This window comes from Rhinatrema bivittatum, chromosome 4, assembly GCF_901001135.1.
Source record: "Rhinatrema bivittatum chromosome 4, aRhiBiv1.1, whole genome shotgun sequence".
NCBI classification, from domain to species: domain Eukaryota; kingdom Metazoa; phylum Chordata; class Amphibia; order Gymnophiona; family Rhinatrematidae; genus Rhinatrema; species Rhinatrema bivittatum.
This window is the reverse complement of record NC_042618.1, coordinates 278,524,672-278,544,608: the sequence shown is the minus strand read 5'-3', so window position 1 is coordinate 278,544,608 and position 19,937 is coordinate 278,524,672. Positions and strand designations below refer to the sequence as shown.

The window sequence follows — 19,937 nt, the reverse complement described above, 5'->3', positions numbered from 1 at the left end:
TTTCTTATTCATGGGAGCCACAGAGAGGTTGTTCTCCCACATCCTCATCTGTATCTCCTGAAGGATTTCAAGAAAGCAAATTGCTTACCTTGTAATAGGTGTTATCCCAGGACAGCAGGATGTAGTCCTCACATATGGGTGACGTCATTCACGGAGCCCTAATGCGGGAAAACTTCTGGCAAAGTTTCTAGAAGCTTTAACTGGCAGCCTGGGGCTACTGAGCATGCCCGGCATGCCATGATATTCCCTGCCACAGGGGTCTCACTTCAGTCTGGTATGTAGCAATAAGCGTTAGCAAATTAAAATAATAAAAGTCTGAGGCCCAACTCCGCAGGGTGGTGGGTGGGTTCTGTGAGGACTACATTCTGCTGTCCTGGGATAACACCTATTACAAGGTAAGCAATTTTGCTTTATCCCAGGACAAGCAGGATGCTAGTCCTCACATATGGGTGATTAGCAAGCTAGAGGCTGAGTCATTGTCCATGGAGGTAGCAGTGATGCGTTTTTGAGGAAATGATGCAGCCGAAGATCACAGCAGGTTGGTTGTAGAAGGAGTTGGGATTAAACTGGAAACAAGTTCCTTAAGACAGATTGTCCATAGGCGGAATCTTGTCGTCCTTCCTTGTTCAAACAGTAATGAGCTGCAAAGGTGTGAAGAGAACTCCATGTTGCTGCTTTACAGATGTCAATGATTGGCACTGAACGAAAATGTGCTACTGAAGTTGACATTGCTCTTACTGAATGCGCCTTTACTCGCCCTTGGAGAGGAAGGCCTGCTTTTTCATAGCAAAACTGTATGCAATCTGCTAACCAATTGGATAGAGTATGCTTTCCCACTGCTTTACCTGGCTTATTTGGATCATAAGATACAAAAAGCTGATTGGATTTTCTGAGGGATGTAGTGCGATTCAGATAAAAAGATAATGCACGTTTGCAGTCCAAAGTGTGCAAAGCTCTTTCCCCTTGGTGAGAATGAGGTCTTGGAAAGAATGTGGGTAGAACTATGGATTGATTTAAGTGGAACTCTGTAACTACCTTAGGAAGGAATTTTGGGTGTGTTCGGAGTACCACTCTGTCATGTAGGAACTTTGTATAAGGTTCATACGGGACTAGTGCTTGTAACTCACTAACCCTTCTAGCTGATGTGATGGCTATAAGAAAGATAGTCTTCCATGTGAGAAATTTAAAATCACAGGAATGTATGGGTTCAAAGGGAGAACGCATCAAGGCTGTTAAAACCAGATTCAGGTCCCATTGTGTGGCTGGAGGCCGAATTGGTGGTTTAAGGTGAGTTAGACCTCTCATAAACCTACTGACGAGAGGTTGTGTAGATATAGGTGCATCTCCTATCTTGTTATGATAAGCTGAGATTGCGCTCAAATGTACTCTGATTGAGGAAGTCTGAAGACCAGAGTCTGAAAGATGGTACAAATAGTCTAGAAGAGGCAGTAGTGGGGGCAAGTGAAAGGATCAATATTGTTTTGCTTGCAACACAAAGTGAATCGTTTCCATTTGAAAGAATAATTCTTCCTTGTGGAAGGTTTGCGGGAAGCTATAAGCACTTGAGAAACATTAGTTGAAAGATTGAGTGGTTGTAGGATTAAGCTTTCAACATCCATGCTGGTCAGGATAGGGATTGAAGGTTGGGATGGCGCAACCGGCCCTGGATCCTGAGTTATGAGATTGGGAGCTACTCCCAGACGTATTGGATCCCTGACTGAAAGGTCTATTTATTTATTTATTTATTTAAAATTTTTATATACCGACATTCATCCAGGATATCACATCGGTTTACAGTGTAACACAAAACCAACGCCAGGCATGGCGCTGTTACATTGAACTAGCAGTGTGGGAAACCATACTTGTCGAGGCCAATATGGGGCTATGAGTATCATGGACCCTTTGTCCTGGTGTAGCTTCACCAGTGTCTTGGTGATAAGCGGTATTGGAGGATATGCATATAGTAGGCCTGAGTTCCAAGGGCGAGCAAAAGCATCCTTGGCTGGCTGGTTCTTCTGTTTGTGTAGAGAACAGAAGTTGTCCACTTTGTGATTCAGATGCGACGCAAAGAGGTCTGTTGTTGGTTGTCCCAACGTTGGAATATCTTGGTCGCTATCGAGGGATTCAAAGACCACTCGTGTGGTTGGAACTGGCAACTGAGTCGGTCTGCTAGTACATTTTGAATTCCTGCTAGATAAGTGGCCTGTAGGAACATTGAGTGACTCAAGGCCCAGTCCCAAATTTGTGCAGCTTCTTGACAAAGGAGATACGAGCCCGTACCTCCCTGTTTGTTGATGTACCACATGGCTACCGTATTGTCTGTTTGGATCAGTACAGTTTTGTGTGACAGGCAGTCCTTGAACGCATGTAGCGCATAACGTATAGCCTCGAAGTTCCAGAAATTGATTTGATATGTGGCTTCGAGTTTTGTCCAAGTTCCTTGAGTTTGAAGAGAGTTTATGTGAGCTCCCCACTCCAAGGTGGATGCATCTGTAGTTTAATGTGATCTGAGGGACTGGTTTTGGAAGGGTAGGCCTTTGCGTAAATTGTCCTTGATTGTCCACCAATGTAGCGAGGAGCGTAGTTGGGTGGGTTACTTGGATTGAATAATGTAGTGGTTGAATGGCTGGATCCATTGTGATCGAAGAGTCATTGGGTTAGCCTCATGGCAAGTCTGGCCCATAGGGAGTGACCTGAACGCGTTGAAGGGACCATGGGGGCCCTAGTAAGATTAGAAACTGGTGAGCTGTCCGCCTGTTGTTGTAGGGACATTGAATACGCCAACTGGGACAGTGGTGATTGCAACGAGCTTCTGGAAGAAAAGCCTGAGCAATAGTTGTGTTTAATAATCCTGCTCCTATGAATTGGGAGTAGAATTAAGAAGGGTTTCAGGTGGGATTTTGATAATTGATGAGGAATCCCAGCTTGTGAAGTAACTTTATTGTGTAATGTAGAGAGTTTACTGCTCCGTGTTGTGGATTGACCTTTTGATTAGCCATCGTCGAGATAAGGAAAGACATGAACACCTTGTTTGTGCAAATGTCCTGCTATCACTGCCAGGCATTTGGTGAATACTCTGGGAGCTGAAGCCAGGCCGAATGGTAACACTCTGTATTGGAAATGTTGATGTCCTACAGTGAATCGTAGATACTTGCGATGAGGCGGGAATATAGGAATGTGTGTGTATGCATCTTGAAGATCCAGAGAGCAAAAGCCAATCTCCCTTTTGTATCAGTGGGAAGCATGGTGCCTAGCGAAACCATCCTGAATTTTTCTTTCTTAGGAATTTGTTGAGATTTCTGAGATCTAGAATGGGACTTGGGCCTCCGGTTTTCTTTGGAATTAGGAAATACCGGGAATAGAATCCTCTTCCCTTCTGAGTGTGTGGTACGTGTTCCACAGCTTTTGCCTTCAGAAGAGCAGATAATTCTGTTTGTAACTGAGGTATGTGATTGAGATGGGAGTTTTTTGGTGGAAACTCCTGAGGGAGAGATAAGAAGTCTAGGCGGTAGCCTTGATGAACTATGGACAGGACCCAATGATCGGTTGTAATGTTTGTCCATACTTTGTAGAAATGTGAAATTCTCCCTCCAGCTGGTAATTTGGGATAAGGATTGGGCATTTGGCTTTGCGCTCTGAAATTTATTTCAAAAACCCGAGGTGGAACCTGTTTGAGGAGGTGGCTGAGGCCTTGCAGACCGTTGTTGTCTCTGCTGCGGTCTTTGTTGAGACCTTGGAGGTCTTGACCTAGAGGCTGGAGGATAGTACCTCTTTGGTCGGTAGAAGGGACGTTTAGCCTCTCTACGTGGTGGTCTGCGAGTTGTATGAATTGCAGTGTCATGAGGTAAGGTTGAAAGCTGTTTCAATGTTTCCGAATGCTCTCTAAGCTGGGCGACAGCATCCTGCACCTTGGTGCCAAACAAATTATCCCCTTGACAGGGAAGGTCAACTAATTTGTCTTGGACTTCAGGGCGTAAATCTGAAGCCTTTAGCCAGGCCCACCTTCTTGCACTGATGCCGGATGCAGCTGTTCTAGATGATGTTTCGAAAGCATCATAGGCTGCCCTTACCTCATGCTTTCCAGCATCTAGGCCTCCTGTTGTTGCTGAGGCAGAGATGGTAGGAACTCTTCAATTTGTTTCCAGAGATTTCTCTGGTGCTGCGTCATGTAGAGCTGATATGCAGCAATTTTAGAGTTGAGCATGGCTCCTTGGTAGATTTTTCTTCCCATTAAATCTAAAAATCTACTGTCCTTTCCTGGAGGGATTGAGGCATGAGTCCTGGATCTGCGGGATTTCTTCTGAGCAGATTCTACAACCAGGGAGTTGTGAGGGAGTTGAGGTTTTTCAAATCCTGGGGCTGCTTGAACAAGATAAGTAGAGTCTACTCTCCTGTTTACAGCAGGGGTTGTGCATGGGTGTTCCCATATCCTCTGTTGAAGCTGCAATAGCACTTCATGCACTGGAATTGCTAGATTGTGCTTAGGAGGATCTACAAATTGCAGTATTTCAAGTGTTTGTTGCCTCTCATCTCTTTCAGCCTGGAGTTGGAAGGGTATGGACTCAGACATTTCCTGAATAAAAGAGGAAAATGAAAGGTCCTCTGGAGGTGATTGCTTTTTGGTTTGAGGTGGAGAAGCCTCAGACAAGAAATCTTCTGATGAATGTTCAGATTCTGAGTCTGACCAAGTATCTGATGTTGGAATATGATACTGAGGAGGTTCCAGCCTTTGAGTTGGAGGAACTCCTGAAGGTCCTTGTAGGGGATCTTGAGGATCCGGTAAATACTCTCTATCCTCTTCTTCTTGACCAGATGCTATGGGCAATGAGGCTAGAAGGTCTTGATACCTCTTAGTGAGGATGTTATGTAATTGTGCTTCAGAAGTAGAAGTGTCTGGAGCTGTAAATGAAGAGTGTTTAAATTTTCCCGATGACTTTTGACCTGAAGTTGTCTTTCTTGGCACAGGTGCTTTAGTTGGTGCCATTGTGTAAAGAGACATCGATGGTGCAGTAGGTGGAATCGATGAGGTATGGAAGGTGAACATCGATATTAGAATCATCGATGAAATTGGCCTAGAAGTCATCGTGGGCATCGAACTCTGCGAAGAAGTCATCAGCGGAATCGATGAAGTCATCGCTGGCATCGGCGTATATGCCAGCATTGAGTGCAGTGTTGGTATTGTCGGTGGAGTCACCGGCATCGGCTGTGAAGCCGGTATCGAAGTTAAAGACATCGGCGATTCTTCCGGCATCGACACGATGGTTGGCATCGACACGGTGGTTGGCATCAACATGGTGGTCGGCATCGACACGGTGGTCGGCATCGACACGGTGGTCGGCATCGGCGATGACGCCGGTATTTGATGTTGCAGGGCATCGGTGACTATCTGTTTGATTAAAGCAGTCAAGTCAGTAATCGATGTCGATGGTATCGATTCCGGAACCGATGTCACGGAAGCAGATGAAATCTTTTGCTTCTTAGGGATCGGTTCCCCCGGCGGTGGAAGCGGTGGAATGGATCGGTGCCGTCGGTGTTTATGTTTTGAACGTGTCTCAGATACCGACCTTGTCGATGATGCGGAGGGTGTTGGAGAGGAGGCATCCCCCTAACCCTCCGGAAGTCTTTTCTTGATTAGTATCTTCTTTGTGAGGCCTACCGGCGACGATTTTGTGGAAGTCGTCGGAGATGGTCCTGCTTGAATCTGAAAAATTTGTGCCATTTTTTCTTGGCGGAGTTTCCTGCCTTTTACCGTCATTTCCTGGCATTTTGAACAGGCCGCGATGTCATGGTCTCCACCAAGGCACCGAACGCATTCGACATGCGGGTCCGTTATGGACATTGTTCGGTTGCAGGCCGGGCACTTTTTGAAGCCTGAAGTCTTTTCCGTCGACATCCGTCGATGAATAATAGGTATTTTCTTTAGCGAAAAATATATTCTTTGTCACCAGCCAGTGACAAAGCGAATGAGACCCGTAAAGGGCAAATTTTTTCTAATTTTTTTTCTAGTTGTGAGGAGAACCTCACAGGGCTCCTGTGAACCGCGATGTTGTTAGCAGCGCGGAAAAAAGAAGACTGAAGTGAGACCCCTGTGGCAGGGAATATCATGGCATGCCGGGCATGCTCAGTAGCCCCAGGCTGCCAGTTAAAAGCTTCTAGAAACTTTGCCAGAAGTTTTCCCGCATTAGGGCTCCGTGAATGACGTCACCCATATGTAAGGACTAGCATCCTGCTTGTCCTGGGATAACTGGGTTTGCCACAAAATCCTTAGGAGACTTCACAAACTGGAGGATGTCTAGCATTTTATTCCTGGTCTCAACCACCATGAACAAAGAAAAAGGAATAGCCTCCACCATTTTATGAATGAAATCTGTAAAGGAGAGGTCCTCAGGAGGGGACTTCCTTCTTTTTCATGGAGAAAAGGGGTTGGAGGGAGACCTATTGATTCCTCTTCTTCAGAGACATTACCAGATCTGTAACCATACCTCCATGAATATGAGACAGACTGGTATGCTGATGGAGATGACCCAGAAGGTGCCCATCCCGCTGACAAAGTCTCAGAGAGGGGAGCATTTATCTATTGGGGCCTTGAACCCAAGGAATGTCAGCATTTCAGGGAAGTTTCCTCCTCTGATGGACAAGAGATCACCACTGAGGTAGCTGCCAAGGACTCAGATTCCTCTTTGGGGACCAGTATCAGCACTGGCACTAGTGCTGAGCTACCGGACAGTTAAACACACTTGAACAGTGTCTGAACCTCTGTGTCTGCCCCAAAACCAGAGAACTAAGGCTCTGCATGGCCTTGTCCAGGCCTGCTGTATCTTCCTGTTTCAGTATACACAAGAAGAAGACACATCATAAATTTATATTTTTTATTGATGTACACATATATTACCTATCTAACATTAAAAATCTCTCTAACACACACATCCATCACATGCATACTCATACACATAAAATCACATATCTCATTTTTTTAATTCTAAAAAATGTAATCCCTTGAACAATATCAAGCAGTAATTCAAAATTTTGACATGTAACGATCACTCAATAATTCAAAACTTTGACATATGACTCTCACATATCTTGTACCAAGACAATAAATATTGAAAACATGATAATGATGTTGGTCCCTATATCCTACAAAGATCTTCGTTTCACCCCCTTTATCTTAAGGGCTTCCTCAGGGATGGACTTAAACATCAAGAGCGTCCAGAGTAACAACTCAAATGAATCTTATACCTTCTCGACCATATATTAATGATATCTTCATGTATCTCACATAAATCTAAACAAAAATAATAAAAAATAGTAATAAATCACAAATTCTATGACAGATACTGAATTATAATTATTATACACGAGACGCGGCTCTGCATTTCTTACATGAAGATATCATTAATATATGGTCGAGAAGGTATAAGATTCATTTGAGTAGTTACTCTGGATCTTTGTAGGATATAGGGACTAGAGATGTGAATCGGAACCGGAATCGGTTCGGATTCCGGTTCCAATTCACGTGGGTTTTTTTTCATCGGGCCCGATCGCGGTTTTGTTTATCGGCTGCGCCCGTCTTTAAAAATGGCGCGGGCCATCCAGTGCTCCTACCATGTGACAGGGGCCGGCCAATGGCACGGATATCCTGTCACATGGTAAGGGCAAAGGGCCATCGGCGCCATTTTGATTAGTGGCAGCCGACGGCCCGGGAGCGGGAGATCGCTCCTGGGACCCCCACTGGACTACCAGGTACCTGTAAAATGTTTTTGGGGGGGTTGGGAGGGTGGGGGAAGCAAAGGGATTAGTTTTAAAGGGTCGGGGTGGGTTTAGGGGTTATTTTTGTGTACCGTTTTTCCCACCCTCCCCCAAAATGATAAGAGAACCCCCACGATCAATATCGTGGGGTTTTCCTATCGTTTCAGGGGAGCCCCCAATTTCTGACGATTTTGAAAATATCGACGATATTACATATCAAAATTTTGAATTACTGCTTGATATTGTTCAAGGGATTACATTTTTGAGAATTAAAAAAATGAGATATGTGATTTTATGTGTATGAGTATGCATGTGATGGATGTGTGTGTTAGAGAGATTTTTAATGTTAGATAGGTAATATAAATTTATGATGTGTCTTCTTCTTGTGTATACTGAAGTATTATAGTAAAGAAGAGGTAGTGAGTTGCTGACCCATTGTGTAACTATACCGTATCTTCCTGTTTAGCAGCTCCTCAAAAATCACTGATGCCAATACCAAATGGGAGACAGGAGGAGTGGCCACATATTCCAGGGAAATTAGAGGTCTATCAATGGCTGATGCTTGGATCCTCAGAGACTGGCAAGGCTGGGACTGAATCAAGGATGAGCTCTCCTTTCCATGGGACCACTTCAGGGGATTCACAGTTGCAGCCAGAATGTCCCCGCTCCTGGCATTGTGCAATAGAGACTGGTGCTGGTGCTTTTTTGCCTTGCTTGTTGCCTGGCATCAGAACATCTTGATGTCTGAGTCAAAGAGGCGGAAACCTTTGCCTTCTTTGAGTGGGAAGAGCAGATGAATGCCTGTCTCCCTGGTCCCTATCGATGCTGGACATCATGGAATTAGGATCTCCCTTGATATCAGTGCATCGCCAGCATCCAGTGCAGCTCCTAGTTCCCTCAGTATCAATGCCTCCAATGACTGTGCCAATGGGCTGGACTTTCAGTGCCCAATGTGCTGCTCTATCAGCTCCAAATGGGACCATCATCCTTTCAGGGTCATGGTCACACATTGTCAATACCCCTGGATGTCATACAATCCATAATAAACATAATCTGGTGCACCAGGAGCATAGCTAGAAGCTGCTAGTTTACTAATCCATAACTGGACAAAAAATAAGAGAAGAAAAATTAAACTCAATAACCAAAGCATTTGATGCCCTATAGTGCACCACTGGGTGTGTGGAAACGGAAAGGAAACTTGGGAAAAATGATTGAAAAACCTACCTAAGACACTATAAGGGGAGAACAAGATTGCAAATGAACAAACCTGCCAACTTTTTGCTGAAAACAAAAATAGACAAAGAAGGAGAGTGAAGAACCTCGATCAGTGGTCTCCATGGAAAAGAAAAAAAGACTGGACACACGTCATAATGGCATGCTAAGCATGCCGAGTGAATGACAGTCAAAGTTCTAGAACCTGACAAATATTCCAGGACAAGCTCCATTGGATGTCACCCACTTAAGAGGATCGTCATCCTGCTTGACTTCAGAGAAACACTAGTACAGCTGTTGCTCTGTTTGTACAGCCTAAGTTTCAAAACTTCTGCTCTTGTTTACTATATACACACAGAGAAATGAATATTAACAGTTTCACTGAAATACATCTTTATGTACGGTTCAACCTACTTGTAGGATAGACCATTCTTTTAGTTGTTTTCTCTGAGGTGGGAGCTTCAGCACATCAAAATAGTAAACTCCACCCAATGGTGTAAACTGCCGTAAATCCACTACATCAATATCAAAGTCCTCTTCCTGTTCCAGTGATTGGAGAAGAACTAAATAACAAAAGATAACTAATTAGAGGTATAAACATCAAGTGTAACTACATAAATCCAATTTGGTAATTAAATGTAATAATTTTTTTATAAGTAGATGCAAACAGCCTTTTGAAGGACCTGTCCATGTATTTGCTCAGTTAGGGCTAAATTTTCAAAGGCATTTAAGCACGCAAAACCTGATTTTATATGTGTAAATGGGCTTTTGAAAATTGCCCAGTGGGTTGTACACATAGAAGCAATTCAGCATGTGCTTTTACATGCACATCAAAGAGGTGCTCTGGGAGGAGAGTTGGAGAGGGAATAGCATTTATGTGCATACTTTCAGTTTTTGAAACCATGCACATGAAGGACTTGAACACATGGGGCTGAGTTCCCTGCTTACCACTAATTTTCAAAGCGGACTTACATGTAAATTCAGGTTAAAGTCCGTGTGTACTTTGTACATGCAAATTTTTGCCCTCTGCTGACTGAAGAAAAGTGCCCTCATAGTGAAAGATAGGACAGAAGTACATCAGCTAACGAATAATCAAAAAAAAAAAAGACCTCTATGAATTAACATTTGTTGTGTTTGGCAGTCCGCAGGCCTACCTCCATGAACTGCTGCGCGTACCTCCAGCCCTGAGCCCAGTGGGGTGAATGCTGATGCCGGGAAATGCCTCTGAAAGGATGCGCAGCAGGCCACTGTGCTTGCACTGCCACTGCTCCCTGTGATGCCGGCCCTTGCGCGCTGTGCTATTCCTAGGCATGCACGCACGCACACATGACACTCTGCCAGATTTAAAGGGACCGCAGCAGGAAAGTCTCCATGGCCCCTACAGATGATGTCACCGATGCAGCCCTATAAAGCAGCAGTTCCTCTACATCAAATTGCTCGGCAATAGGTTCACCTCTGCGAGGTAGAGTAAGTTGCCTAGCATTCCTGCCTCTGTTCCTGGTCTTCGTTCCTGAATTCCTGGTCTTTATCCTATCGTCAGCCTTAAGTTTTTATCAAGTCCTTGTCTTTTAGTCAGTCTTCAGCTCTTCAGTGTCTTCCGTGTCTTCACCTGACTGCCTGTGCTACTCCTTTCCTCCCTGCCTACCTACCAGTCCCGCCTTCCCTCGGACTTCGGCCTGTTGATATTCAACTATGCTTGAACTCTGCCTGCTACTGACCACTGCCTGACTCATCACTACGTTTGACTGCTGCCTGCCACCAACCTTCACCTGTCTTCAACTACATCCATACCTAGCCCTCTCTGGACCCTGGCCTCTGACCCGACCATCTTTACTGATCTTCAGCTTGCCCACAAAGGCCCCCACCTAAGACCTGCCGGCCCTGGCACCTAAGGGCTCAATCTAAGGAGAATGTGACTGATATAGGTGAAGGTCCAATTAGGCCTCTGCCTCAGCAAGCTACACCAGCCAACGGTGGGTCCCTGCAGGGTTCCACCCTGTAGGTTTTGCCAACTCCACCTTGGTCCAAGGATCCACGCACACAACAGATTGCCAAGGCCATGGACTCAGTGGACGCTACCACTCTCCAGGCCATTCCGGGTCTCGCACAGAGGCTCCAAGAGCAGTAGTGATTCCTTGAACTCCTGGGAGCTTCCATGGAGCAACTCACCACATGCTTGGAATGCAGCTTCAACTTCGGCTGCACCAGTTTACAGCCACTGGCTGTGCCATCGGCACCCGCCGCACTGATTCATCCTATTTAATAGCTGCCGTTCCACCCTGATATGCTGGGGATCCCAAACCAGTGCCCAGAGATTCCTAAACCACTGTTACATGCACATTTACGTTCCAAGCCAAGTACTCTTCCCCAATGATATCAAGAAGACCACATTCATCCTCTCTATCTCTGGATGGTAAGGCTCTGGCCTGGGCTCCTCTCCTTTGGGAGCATTCAGATCCTATCCTAAGGGACTTACGACTATTCACCATGACTTTCAAGAAAGTTTTTGACAAGCCTGGTTGGTTGGCCACTATGGGCTTCGTCTCTTGCATCTATGCCAGGGTACACGGCCTGTAATGGAGTACACCATAGGAGTTCCAAGACCCTGGCAACTGAACTCAATTGAAGGTGGGATTGCCTCTGTAGTATCTTCCTGAAGGGATGTGTCCCCCAGGATCAAGGATGAGCTGGCCACACATGACCTACCAGAGTCTCTGGAGAGGCTCTTAGACCTGACAGGGAGGCTGGAATCAGTGTCTACAACAATGGGTCAGGGAGGTCCGACCTCCTCGTAGGACCATTATGCTGGATCCTCGCTTCCAGTGACCATTGTTGCCACTGGTTCCTGCACCATCCTCCCCTGCTTACTTGGACAAACCTATGTAGTTAGGCCACAGTTGCCTTGTGTCTGAAAAGAGGTTCTGCCATCAGCAGCTAGGCCTGTGCTTGTACTGTGCAGGCACGGGTCACTCGATTGCCCAATGCCCAATTAGGCAGGGAAACCTCTGAGCCTAGGATCCAGTGGGGAGATGATCTTAGGCTTTTCAATACCTGCTCCCCAACTGATACTTCTAGTGATAATCACCTTGGATCTCCTGGATTTCTCCACTCTAGACCTAGTGGACTCCAGTGCTGGTGGGAAATTTTGTAATGAAGGAACTAGTAGGACTATTTTTGGATGCCTACCATCCAGAGGAGGTCTCCATTAATCATCTCTACGCCTAAAGGAGTAGAGAGAATGAAAAGTTATTTTAACAATTTGAAGAGTGGTCGAAGATTTGGCAGCTGTGATCAATGCCAAGAAGGGCAGAGTAGTGCACCTGGGGTGTGGAAACCGAAAAGAGCTGTATGTGATGAGGAGTGAAAGACTATCGTGCATGGACCAGGAGAGGAACTTTGGGGTGATTGTGTCTGGCAATCTGAAGGTTGCAAAGCAATGTGACAACGTGGTAGCTAAAACCAGAAAGGTTATGGGCTGCATAGAGAGAGATATAACTAGCAGGAAAAAGAAAGTGATAATGCTTTGTACAGATCCTAGGTGAGGCCTTACTAGGAGTACTGTGTTCAGTTCTGGAGACCGTGTGTCAAAAAGGATAGAAACAAGATGGAAACTGTACAGAAGAATGTGACCAAAGTGGTGTGGGGTCTGTTCCAGAAACCTGTGAGGAGAGGCTGAAGGATCTTAATATGTATGTATACCCTGGAGGACAGGAGTTTGCAGGGGGTATTTGATATAAGCCTTCAGATACCTGACAGGTATCAACGATGCACAACTTCAAACCTTTTCCATTGGAAAGAGTGAACTAGGGGTCATGATATGAAACTCCAGGGGGGGGGATGATTAAGAAAACAATATCAGGAAATATTTCTTCACAGAGAGGGTGGTGGATGCGGAATGCCCTCCCACAAGAGGTGGTGAAGATGAGAAACAGTTAATGAATTCAAAAGAGCATGGGACAAACACTGCAAATTCCTATAGATTTAAAAGAAAGGGATGGGGATAACATTTCTGCATGGGGGTAACCTGCACAGAGCGGCAGTTACTACCCTTAACAGAAAGCATAGGGGTAACTTGCATGGAGTGGCAGTTACTACCCTTAACAGGACACATGGGGTAATCTGGAAGGAGCGGCAGTTTTACTATCATAAGCAAATTGCTGGGTAGACTAGATGGACCATTTGGTCTTTTTACTATGTTACTATGTAATAGGGGGCCCTTTGCCTGGTCAGATCACTCTTGCGTCTGTACCACTCACCCTACACACAGAATTGCTCTATAAAGGAGCAAATAACTTTCTACATCATTGCCAAAGCTGTCCATCTGATTGTACTGGGGCTACCTTGGCTCCAGAAGTTCAACTGCACCACTCTGCAACTCGCCCACTGAGGTCAGCAATGCCATGACTCGTGCCTGGAGCACGTGAATCCCCACTCTGCCTATCATTAGCCACCAAACTTCCAGGTCTTGTGCCACAGTACAGCAACTTTGAGGAAGATTTTTCTAAGAGGAAGGCCGAGACTCTACCACCCCACCAGTCATATGACTGTGGACGTGAACTGCCTTCCCGATACCAAGCCCCAGGGGGCAGAGTCTAACCCTTGTCTCTCCCTGAACCCGAGTGATGTCGGACTGTAATCCAGGAGAATTTAAAACAGGGCTTTATCTGACCATCTTCGTTCCCAGTGGGGGCTGGCTTCTTTTTAGCCAAATAGGTTGGTTCACTCAGGCCCTATATTGACTACCACAGATTAAATGCTATCACTAAGAAAGATTGATATCTTCTGCCATTAACCTCTGAACTTTTTGACCGGCTCCAAGGGGCTAGGATCTTTACAAAATTAGACCTCTGAGGAGCCTACAGCTTGATCTAGATCAAACCCGGTGACGAATGGAAGACGGCGTCCAATACACATGATGGACATTATGAGTATATAGTGATGTCCTTCAGGCTATATAATGCTCCAGCCATTTTTAAAAAATGAGGAACAAAATCCTCCGGGATCTACTCTATGGCTGCTAGTCGTATACCTTGATGACATTCTAATATATTCTCGAGACCTCAGCACCTACCGCCAGGACGTAATTATGATCCTCCAATGACTGAGAGAAAACAAGTTATTCGCTAAGCTCGAAAAGTGCCTGTTCAAGAAAGAGAGTTTACCCTTCTTGGGGTATATTGTATTCAGAAGAGGCTTCCATATGGACCTTGAGAAAGTAAAGGGGATCCAGGACTGGCCCCATCTGGAATGACGTCAGGCCTTGCAAAGGTTTCTGAGGCTAGCCAACTATTATTGCCAATTCATTCTGAATTACTCCACTATTGCGGAACCTCTCACTGCCTTCACCCGGAAAGGAACTAACACAAAGGATTGTCCCCCCAAAGCTGCAACAGCATTCCAAACCTAAAGAATGCCTTCTTAAGAAAGCCCAGCCTTCATCATCAAGACCCTACACATTCATTTATCTTGGAGGTAGACGTCTCCACCTTGGGTGTTGGGGCCATGCTAAGCCAGCATCCAGCTAAGAGAGTCCTTCACCCCTGCTCGTTCTTCTCAAAAACGTTTTTGCCTGTAGAGCACAATTATAGGATTAGTGACAGGGAACTCCTAGCCATCAAACTAGCACTGAAAGAGTGGCGTCGTTTGCTTGAAGGCACCTAACACCGTATTAACATATATTCAGATCACAAAAATCTTAAACATCTTCATCATGCCCAACAACTAAATGTGAGACAAGCTCACTGGTTCTTGTTCTTTCCATGCTTTGATTTTGAACTGAGGTATCATCCAGTTTTCAAAAACCTAAGGGCAGAGGATGTCCCAAAGCCTCTTAGACACTTCATTGACCCAGCCAGGATCCTTTTAGCTGCCTTCATGACTGTCCCTCCGAGGAAGATGGTCGACCCTTTTCAACTCCACGAAAAGGTTTTGAAATGGTCCCATGACTCAGGTCAATCTGGACAAGCCCGAACCCTTACACTGCTTCAACAATTCTATTGGTGGCCTCAAATAAATTAAGATTTTAAATCATATGTGGATTCATGCCCTACCTACAAACAGCAGAAAACTCTGTCAGCCTGATCCTGAGGCTGTTACAGCCGTTGCCAGCCCCAAGGAACCCTGGACCCACTTTTACACTGATTTCAGAGTGGATCTCCCCGACTCAGACAGCATCACTGTAATCTGGGTGGCTACTGACTGCTTATGAAAGATGGCCCACTTTGTCCTCACTTCCAGGCCTTCCCTTCCACCCCGGAGCTAGCAAGGCTCTTTACTCTCCATGTGTTTCACTTATACGCCTACCCAAGCACATCTTGTCAGATCAGGGCATACAGTTCACAGTGAAAAACTGGCAGCCACTGTGTAAAAAGTTCAATATTACCCTGGACTTCATGACAGCATACCATCTGCAGGGAAATGGATAGTATGGATGGGGCGGATTCGCGTAACCCCAAAAATCCGCTCCTGCACGCGCCGAGCCTATTTGCATAGGCACGGCGATGTGAGCAAGCCCCGGGACGCGCATATGTCCCGGGCTTGAAAAAAAGGGCGGGGAGTGGGCGGGGTGGGGCGGGACCAAGGCCTCTGGCACAGCGGTCGTGCCAGTGCGCGCAACCTATGCCTGCCCACAGGCAGGCGCAACTTCGCCAACAAAGGTCAGGGGAGGGGTTTAGATAGGGCTGGAGGGCGGGTTAGGTAGGGGATGGGAGGGGAAGGTGGGGTGGGTGGAAGGAAAGTTCCCTCCAAGGCTGCTCCATTTTCGGAGCAGCCTCCAAGGCTGCTCCATTTTCGGAGCAGCCTCGGAGGGAACAGGGAAAGCCATCAGAGCTCCCCTAGGGCTTGGCATGCACAAGTGTGTACCCCCTTGCGTGTGCTGATCCCAGATTTTATAACATGCGCGTGGCTATGCGCTCATGTTATAAAACTGGGTGTAAATTTAAAAATCTGGCCCATACTGTATATTGCACAGATAGTAGCATACACACAAAAGGGTTAAATCAGCATGTTTGAAACTTCTGAACAATAGCACTAGTTACCAAGACTTCAACTCTAGTATTATAGCTATGATGCCTTGATAATAAAGTGCTACCACTCACAAATTCCAAAATTGTGCCATCCAGCTCCTTTGTGTATATGAAATAGTTAAATTTTTATATGAACTTTTGATCTCATAAGAATCACCTGAAATGTCCTCTGGTTGAATTTCGGTCTTGTTCTCAGATTCATTCCATGGCTGCTCTTGTCCTTCATGTATAATATTAACTTCTCTTATAGCTGAACTGGACTTCATACCACTCTAAGAAATAAAGTATTTAACATTAGATCAAAATCAGCAAAATGTGAAACAAAAAAAACCTGAGCTTTTAAAACATGATCAGTCGAAAAAACTCCATTTGCTAAGATCACAAAAATAATGTATCATATTCTCAAATAATTAGAACTACTTCTTAATTTAAGAATATTCCATGCCAGTGTTACAATTACAGACAGATTCAAATCCAGTAAATTAGCAATGAGTTGTATACTACAGTGTTAGTTGTCATTGCTTGTAGCTCTTTATAACTTTTACTTGTTATAAAAGGGCCAGGTTAGTGGTAGTGCTGTACCCTGCCATGTGGGAGAGCTGGATTTGATTCCCAAGCCTGGTTTCTGCTCCCTAAGCCATCCAATTCTGAGGTTGCTGTAGAAGCAGCATTCACAACCCTAAGGGGCAGATGCTATAAAAAACACGGAAATCGGGCACTGAAAAGTCAGCACCCGCTTTCTTAATATGCGCATGGCACCCGCAAGCAGGGCACCATGCTATAAGCAAACTAGAGGGTAGCGCTAGCTAACGCGACCTGTGGTTACCAGCGGTCTACCGATTATGAAACACCAATGCCAATAAACTAGGCTTCGTTTTCATAACTGCAGTCCGCCGGTTATAAAACCGACGCTGAGCATATTGACGTTGGTCTTCAATGCGGCCGGCTGAGGTTTTTTTTTTTTTTTAACTTTTAAAGAAGTACAGAAAAGCAGTTTTTTCTGCTGTACTGTACTTCTTTTCAATGCGCTCAGCTATTAATGCCTGCTCCTGATGACGCACATTTATTTTTTGCATTGGAGTGAATGAGTAATAGCCTCATTCATATGCATTTGCATGTGATGAGAGCTATCTCATTCACTCCGCGTTGGACGCGCATTAAATAGGCGCTATTCCCCCTATTACATTAGGGGGTGGATTAGCACCTATTTAACCCGCCTCCAACTGCGGGTTATACAGTGTGCTCGACTGAGCACATTGTATTGCATCAGCCTCTAAGTGGGGAAGTTTCACTACCATTACACAAAACTCTGGGGTACACACATACTGGATTCCAGAAGGAGCTTACAGTCTGTGGCTTCTTAGCACTGCAATGGCTGAACTAGATGGGAAGGGGGATTATAAAATGGAGAAAACTCTGGGCTGTAGTGAATAAACACTCATGTCATTGTAGCTCCAGTAGATGATGGTTCTGATCAAGCGGAAGATCAAAAGAGCTGGAGAAAATTACAGGTCAAAAATGTAAATGTGCTTTCAAGAGGGAATTAACAGCTACTAAAATCACTAATTGAATAAGAATATAAGAACATGCCATACTGGGTCAGACCAAGGGTCCATCAAGCTCAGCATCCTGTTTCCAACAGTGGCCAATCCAGGCCATAAGAACCTGGCAAGTACCCAAAAACTAAGTCTATTCCATCTTACTGTTGCTAGTAACACCAGTGGCTATTTTCTAAGTCAACTTAACTAATAGCAGGTAATGGACTTCTGCTCCAAGAACTTATCCAATCCTTTTTTAAACACAGCTATACTAACTGCACTAACCACATTCTCTGGCAACAAATTCCAGAGTTTAATTGTGCATTGAGTGAAAAGAACTTTCTCCGATTAGTTTTAAATGTGCCACATTCTAACTTCATGGAGTGCCCCCTAGTCTTTCTATTATCTGAAGGAGTATATAACCGATTCACATCTATCCATTCTAGACCTCTCGTGATTTTAAACACCTCTATCATATCCGCCCTCAGCCGTCTCTTCTCCAAGCTGAAAAGTCCTAACCTCTTTAGTCTTTCCTCACAGGGGAGCTGTTCCATTCCACTTATTTTGGTCGCCCTTCTCTGTACCTACTCCATTGCAATAATATCTTTTTTGAGATGTGGCGACCAGAATTGTACACAGTATTCAAGGTGTGGTCTCACCATGGAGCGATACAGACGCATTATGACATTTTCCGTTTTATTCACCATTCCCTTTCTAATAATTCCCAGCATTCTGTTTGCTTTTTGACTGGCGCAGCACACTGAACCAATGATTTCAATGTGTTATCCACTATGACGCCTAAATCTCTTTCTTAGGTGGTAGCACCTAATATGGAACCTAACATTGTGTAACTATAGAATGGGTTATTCTTTCCCTATATGCATCACCTTGCACTTATCCACATTAAATTTCATCTGCCATTTCGATGCCCAATTTTCCAGTCTCACAAGGTCTTCCTGCAATTTATCACAATCTGCTTGTGATTTAACTACTTTGAACAATTTTGTATCATCTGCAAATTGATTACCCCGCTCATCGTATTTCTTTCCAGATCATTTATAAATATATTGAAAAGTAAGGGTCCCAATACAGATCCCTGAGGCACTCCACTGCCCACTCCCTTCCACTGAGAAAATTGTCCTTTTAATCCTACTCTCTTTTTCCTGTCTTTTAGCCAGTTTGCAATCCACGAAAGGACATCGCCACCTATCCCATGACTTTTTCATTTTCCTAGAAGTCTCTCATGAGGAACTTTGTCAAATGCCTTCACTCAACGCACAAAAAAGCTCTGGAATTTGTTGCCAGAGGATGTGGTTAGTGCAGTTAGTGTAGCTGGGTTCAAAAAAGGTTTGGATAAGTTTTTGGAGGAGAAGTCCATTAATGGCTATTAATCAATTTTACTTAGGCAATAGCCACTGCTTTTAATTGCATCAGTAGCATGGGATCTTCTTAGTGTTTGGGTAATTGCCAGGTTCTTGTGGCCTGGTTTTGGCCTCTGTTGGAAACAGGATGCTGGGCTTGATGGACCCTTGGTCTGACCCAGCATGGCAATTTCTTATGTTCTTATGAAAATCCAAGTACACTACATTTACAGGTTCAGCTTTATCCACATGTTTATTAACTCCTTCAAAAAACTGAAGCAGATTTGTGAGGCAAGACTTGCCTTGGGTAAAGCCATGCTGACTTTGTTCCATTAAACCATTTCTTTCCATATATTCTGTGATTTTGATGATTAGTACACTTTCCACTATTTTTCCTGGCACTGAAGTCAGGCTAACTGGTCTGTAGTTTCCTGGATCACCCCTGGAGCCCATTTTAAATATTGGGGTTACATTATCTATCCTCCAGTCTTCAGGTACAATGGATGATTTTAATGATAGGCTACCAATTTTTACTAATAGGTCTGAAATTTCATTTTTTAGTTCCTTCAGAACTCTGGGATGTATACCATCCGGTCCAGGTGATTTACTACTCTTCAGTTTGTCAATCAGGCCTACCACATCTTCTAGGTTCACTGTGATTTGGTTTCAGTCATCTGAATCATCAGCCGTGAAAACCTTCTCCAGTACGGGTACCTCCCCCAACATCCTCTTCAGTAAACACCGAAGCAAAGAAATCATTAATCTTTCCGCGATGGCCTTATCTTCTATAAGTGCCCCATTAACTCGTCGATCATCTAACGGTCCAACTGACTCCCTCACAGGCTTTCTGCTTCGGATATATTTTTAAAAGTTTTTACTGTGAGTTTTTGCCTCTACGGCCAACTTGTTTTCAAATTCTCTCTTAACCTGTTTTATCAATGTCTTACATTTAACTTGCCAATGCTTGTGCATTATCTTATTTTTTTCTGTTGGATCCTTCTTCCAATTTTGAATGAAGATCTTTTGGCTAAAATAGCTTCTTTCACCTCTCC

At 44.7% G+C, this 19,937-nt stretch overlaps 1 protein-coding gene across 1 annotated transcript in view; it reads right to left on the bottom strand.

Annotated features, from left to right (window-relative positions):
* The window catches only part of CASC1 (cancer susceptibility 1), a 1,039,813-nt gene that overhangs the window by 347,463 nt on the left and 672,413 nt on the right, over nt 1–19,937 (bottom strand). The window contains exons 9-10 of the mRNA XM_029600147.1: nt 16,144–16,258; nt 9,376–9,524 (exon numbers count right to left, since the gene is read on the bottom strand). Coding sequence (XP_029456007.1) covers nt 9,376–9,524; nt 16,144–16,258 — 264 coding nt within the window. The remainder of the gene's footprint in view (nt 1–9,375; nt 9,525–16,143; nt 16,259–19,937) is intronic.